Source organism: Vicugna pacos, unplaced genomic scaffold (genome assembly GCF_048564905.1).
Source record: "Vicugna pacos unplaced genomic scaffold, VicPac4 scaffold_19, whole genome shotgun sequence".
Taxonomy (NCBI): Eukaryota; Metazoa; Chordata; class Mammalia; order Artiodactyla; family Camelidae; genus Vicugna; species Vicugna pacos.
Window position 1 is genome coordinate 59,448,499 of NW_027328740.1, and position 6,000 is coordinate 59,454,498.

The 6,000-nt window shown below is 43.4% G+C and overlaps 1 protein-coding gene across 1 annotated transcript in view; it reads left to right on the forward strand.

The window, feature by feature from the left end:
- Window positions 1-5,397, forward strand: part of LOC140692971 (uncharacterized) — a 59,743-nt gene extending 54,346 nt beyond the window's left edge. Inside the window, exon 7 of the mRNA XM_072957160.1 lies at window positions 4,974-5,397. Within this exon, the coding sequence (XP_072813261.1) occupies window positions 4,974-5,163 (190 nt within the window). The 3' untranslated portion in view covers window positions 5,164-5,397. The remainder of the gene's footprint in view (window positions 1-4,973) is intronic.
- The last annotated feature ends 603 nt before the right edge of the window (window positions 5,398-6,000 follow it).

Here is a 6,000-nt window from a genome sequence, read left to right on the forward strand (position 1 = left end):
TGAGAGTAGGCAGTCTGTTTTTCTGTATTCAACGCTGGAGTGAAACTTATATTGTGTTCTTTTCATTCATGGGAGGTAGAATTTCCAAGTGCTTTTTGAATTATTTTTGTTCCTCTAAAATAAATTGCCTTTGGTGGTGATCTCCTGACCTCAGTTTCCTCCTCCCAGTTTTTCCCATGATCATTAATGTCACCCCACCTGCCTTTTTAGTTATGCCTCTTAGCTGCTGAAGGGGAACAGCTACTGACAGATGACCCTGGAGTCCTCCACCTGTGCTTCGTTAGGCCTCGCACCCAGCCACCAACCCTAGTCTCCTTCGCCTGAAGTATCTTTCTCTGCTTTTCTGCCTGGAAGGACTCTTGCCAAGCCTTGGCAGGGACCCCTCCACTTTTTAGAGATTATCTGCTCTCCTGTCTAGGCATGAATTGCACTTGATTCTTGTCTTGATGGTGCATGATCGTGTCCGTGTCCATTGTGCTTCGTGGTTGGACTGATCCTGTCGGAGGCTGTAGTCAGGCTTTTCATCCTCCCGTCATTGTCTGGAGCACCACAGCCTGGACCCTGGGCCTCATATGTGTTTAAGTGACTTGAGCTTGGAGTTTCAGCACACTCACATAAAACTGTTAGATGAGTTGGCGGTAATATTGCCCCCAAGGCCCCCACAAGGTTCTATATGGCATATGGCTTTTTCTGAGTGAAATTTCTCTTTTATTTGTTTTAGTGAATTCCCCACTGTCCTTTGAGATTATTAGAGTAACCCTGAGTTTTTAACCACAATAGCTCTCCCCACACCAGCGAAAGATCCTGCTGTCTGAGAACTCAGATATGGGACATAAGAGAAATTATCTATCAGTCTTAAAATCTGGAAGCCATAAGATACCGTTTTGCACTTAGAGCACCCACAGCACAAACACCAGTCTCTCAAAAATTTGACGCTGCCTTCCCAGAGGGCGGGCGCCATAAGTGAAATGCTGTGAGGGATGAAGTGAGAGCTCTTTGTCTCTGGTACTGCCTTTTCCACCCTTGCTGTGTTAACTTGATCTTCCCTTCATATATTATGTTCTCCATTTAATTTATTGCAGTTAATATCAGTTGTTCTTCAACATCTCCTTGCACCCGAACCGTCCATTCCCTCTCTCTCCAGTGCTATCCCACCCACGCCTCTCCTGCGCTCTCCAGGACCAGGCCTGTCTCCCCCACGCCCTCACCTCTGTTCTGTCTGCCCACCACCTGCACTGACATTTCCTTAACTCTGCAGAATGAACTTCCCAAAATGGCAGCTGAGTAACTGGGGGGGATTGTAGACCTCTCATCTCTTTACCGATTCATTCGTTTATCTATCCAAAAAACACTGAGCACCTGCTATGCCAAACACTGTATCAGCTGCTGGGGAGACCAAGACAGATAAGACTTGGTGTCTGCACTCCCCAGGCCAGGCGAGATTTGGCGAGTAGTTGATGGATTGCTAACCAGGTGAACACAAATTGGACTTCCTAGAGCTAGAAATATTTGAACTGAATTTTGAAAGGTGAAAGTTAGCTCTCTAATGTGTGGTAGAGGGAGTGGACACTTCATGCAGAGAGGTAGAGACATAAGTGTACACGGCATGAACTGGCTTGGCTAGACTGAAGAACAACAAGTAGGGCTAGAACAAAGGATCCATAGGTGGGAATATCAGGTGCACATGGCCTCTGTCACGATGGGCCTTGTGTGCTTAGACTTGAATGTATCCTTAATGAAACAGGTATATATTGGAATATTTGTAAGTAAGAGAATTGCATAATATTTATGTTGAAGAATATCTGGTTATTCTAGCAGCAGAATGGAAGATACTATTTTTGGGAGAGGCCCATACTTTGGGGGGAAATGATGTTTTGGGAACAACCCAGGTAACCCAGACAACAAGTGTCACACGCCTGCAGAGAGGCCCTGGGCAGAGGGAGAGGGACATGGGAGGCAGAAGTGATGACTGCTGCAGTAGGGACTGCAGGGCTGGGGCGGCGGGCCGCAGAGCTGCTGAGGTGACTTTCCAGTGACCCATCTTGAAAGAGGATCTGCAGGGGCAGTGTAAGGGGAAGAGCTGATTTCAAGATGGTTCTGTGTGTGGCAGTTTGAGTGCAAAGTGTCTATGGGACATCTGAGGGGTGATGTCTGTTGTTAAGCTGGATTCACCAGTCAGGAGCTCAGAGGAGCTGTGGGTGAGGCCGTGGGGGCGATTCAGTCCTGCCAGGCGGAGGACTGAAGACGAGGCCCTGGGGAAAAGGGCCATGAACATGGCAAATGGGAGACGAGAAATCCACCAAGAGAGAGAAGAATAGCAGAGCAGTTGGGAGAAAGCTAGTTGAGGCAACACAGAGAAGGCTGTAACCTGGCTTAAGAGGGATTTGAACACTGACTAAAGGGAGCATAGTGAGAAACGGGGGGTTTGTGGGGCAAAAAAGCAAGGGCTAATTCCCACCTTTAATTGCCGAGACTGGGGAAAGGGAGGAGGAGGACTAAGGTAGCCTTTAAAAAACAGATCTGTGTGTATCTGTGTGTGTGCATATGTGCACACACACTTTTCTGCCTGGGCTTTTTAAATTTATTTAAGTAAAACAAAAATTAAGGGGGGAAAACACTCCACTGAGAGGAAAATATTTGTCCATGGCAAAAGCTACCTGGTAATCAAATAAACAGGAGCTGAGAATGCCCACTGGTTTGAAACACGCAGCCACCGGCAGTGCAACTCCTGTCTCAGTGCCGCGGTGAGGGCCGTGGGGGATGCAGGGCTCCGAGCCCTGGAGGAGTCATCAGCGCAGGCACTTCTCCAAGAGACTGGACTTTAAAGGGAAGAAGAAAGAGTAGAAAGTATCAGAGAGCAACACAGGGCCGTGAGAGAGGGTTGGGCGAGGGTTAGTTTTGTTTTACAGTGGGCGTTTCTGGCCTTGATGAGTTCCTAGGCCTTTGCTGTTATTGGTCTTTGTTCCAAAAGCTTTTTAGAAAGTTCTTCTCGTTTGAATATCTGAACAGATTAAATCATGTTGGGTTATTTCTGGTATTTTATTTTTTAATTAATAAATTATCTGGAATTTATTTTAATAACAAAAGTGAGGACACTGTGCCAGGTCTTCCAATGATTTAGCTAATTACTCCAGTACTTGAATCCACTGATTTGAAGTGTCAGTTTTATAATATTACTAAAATCTCAAATATATCCACGTCTATTCTTGAAATGCATTGTATTACATTCATACTCTCAGTGCACTATTTCTATACTTTTTCCACGACCATAGATTAATGCCTCCTAGAGTTGGTCCTATTTAATCTTTTTCCAGAATATCCCTAACACTGCAAGTTCAAACTTCCCTCCTCATTATTTTATTTGTATATTTGTGTATATTTCTGGAAGAACAATACGATCACCCTTCAGATATTTTTCTTAAATCCATTTTGGATTATTAACTAAATTTGCATTCAGATTCTAAATTTACTTTGGAGAAATAATGTTCTATGTCCCCCAAGCTTGAGTCTGCCCAATGAAGAGTATGGTGCATTCTACTGCTCATTCAATCATCATATTTTTTTCTTTTTTTTAAGTCATTTATCAGAATCATCTTAACATTTTTAATTAATTTATTTCTGAATAGTCTGTGCCTTTGTTGTCATTATAATGATATCTTTTCTGGGTTTTTAACTGGGTTGATTGCTAATAAACTCCTAATTTCTGGCAATGAGAAGGAGATCTGACAGTGTGGGGCACTCTTTCCAATATGGTGACTGTGAGCAGTGTGTTACCTTAGGATGTCCACTTGCCAATTTGCCAGTGGCTGCACCCACTCCACACATTTCTGCTACTTACCTGCCCCCTGTAGGCAGATGAGTTCATGTAGGGTTAGGTGGGTTATGGACACAGATACTGATATCACTGCTGCCACACTGCTGACTCTGTGGCATCACTAACTCTGGTTCTTGCTCTCTGACCTCCCTGAATATGACAGCTCCTTTTGGGCTGTGGACCTACTGCATCTTTCCAGCACTGTCGGCTTTTATGCAACACACCCCTGCCTCTCAGGTCACAAGCAAATGTCAGCTCCTCCTACACATCCACCCCATCCACGGTCTTGCCGTTCCTGGCCAGAGTGGTCCCTACCCCTTGACTGATCAGTAACAGTAAATGGACTTTAAATTTGCCTCTCATCTTCTGGCTTAGTTACATACCTGTGCTAGTTTACTTTAAAGGTCTGCCAGTTAGGAGGGGAGGGTCTAAAAGTCTTTTAGATTTCTGGCCTTATCATTTCTAACTGCTCCCCCACCCCATGGAATAGCTTACCACAGATCTCTGCTGCCCCATCTGTAGCAATGCCCTGTAAATTACAGACAGAGAGAAAAGAACTTCTAAGCCACCACCACAACTTTGACTTCCTGTGACCACACAGACCATAGAAATATCAAGATAAAAATTCCTGAATAAGAATATTTTTCTTAGGAAGACACTTTAATTGCATACCTTTCTGTGACTTGTAATAACTTCATAGACTTTCTGAATGTGCTGTACTCACCTTCCCAGACTCAAGGGAGCTTGCTCACTTGCCTATTTTCAGTGCATTTCCTCCAGCATTCTCTATGCAGAGCTTTCCCAAAGGTACATTTCTTATTTCTATTTAAATTGTTAGATAAATCCACAATATTCTTTTTTTAATCCTCAATTACAAATCATCTTCCAAGATTGCATTATTTCAACACTGAGAGTGAATAATATGCTTCAAGATTCCCAAGTTTATTATGAGCAAATAACTATGGTTGGTTGAAGATTTTTAAGTATGTTATTCCTACTAAGGGTATATACGTGAAAGAAACAGTTTGAAATAAGTCTTCTTCCCAGAGATATTATATTTGCCTTTTGTTTGGATTCTTTCACTGTTAAACATTATTATTACCGTGAATATGTTTTCTCTTTGGGATTTAGTTCACCATTTGCCCCTCTCTCTTTACAGGAGTAAAGGAATTGATGTTGTCCTTCCATCCGTCTACCACTCCATGTTATGTGTCCATTCCTTAAACAGGTATTCAGTTTGGGTTCACCAGATTATTTGTGGCCTCTTTCCAGTGGCCCCTCTGTTGGCTCTGGAGAACAATATATTGGAAATCAGACTCGGTACGTGGAAACTTGACTACAAATTATAGATGCATGGTGCCAGAAAAAGCCCAGAACATCACAGCGTGGCAGTCAACCATGAAAGTAACAGCAATTCTGGCTGTGGTGGACCAGCGTGAGTAAAAAGGCTTCATTGGGTGAAGACTTAGAAGAGTCCAAAAATGCATTGGCGTTGCTTCCTAAGGAATCCAGTGATGGGTATTGTTTAATATGAGAGGGAGATGCTAACACTATCATCGTTATAAACAACATAGTTGTTGTAATTGTTATTATTTTTTATGTAATTTCTTTATAATAAATATTTGTGACTTACAAGACACTTAAGAGGCAGTTGTTAAGAAGTGTGGCCATTATACTGTTACAGAAGAGTTAATTCAGTAGAAGTATGGTAATAGTATTAATGAGTACTCTTTTGATCCTCACATGAATATAAAGGTTACCCAGGAGTGCTTGTATAATGGAGATAGAAATCAATCCATTTAAGAGTTTGTAGAACCTAAAATAACAGCAGTCATTCCACCGTATTTGACTTCGTGTGTGTGCTGGAGGTGGGGAAACAGATTCCACACATTTTCTGGGGGCACATGTGTTCCCAGGCTGGGGGATATTGGCTAAAAACCTCCGCTGCCCATAGAGAGGCACACGCCAATACTTGGCTTAGAGCCCAACCCCCACATTCCCTGTAAGACCGGCCTAGGAAAACACTCAGGGAAGACAAGCTAAGGGATTCTATTAGAAGCCAGGCGCCGCTATCAGTTGGAGGAATATCCTCAAATCCAGGATTCCGGAACCAAGCCTTGTGTTGGGGGGAGTTATGGAGCTCCATTCCTGGCAGATGAATGGGGACACAGTTGTTCCCCGTTAGG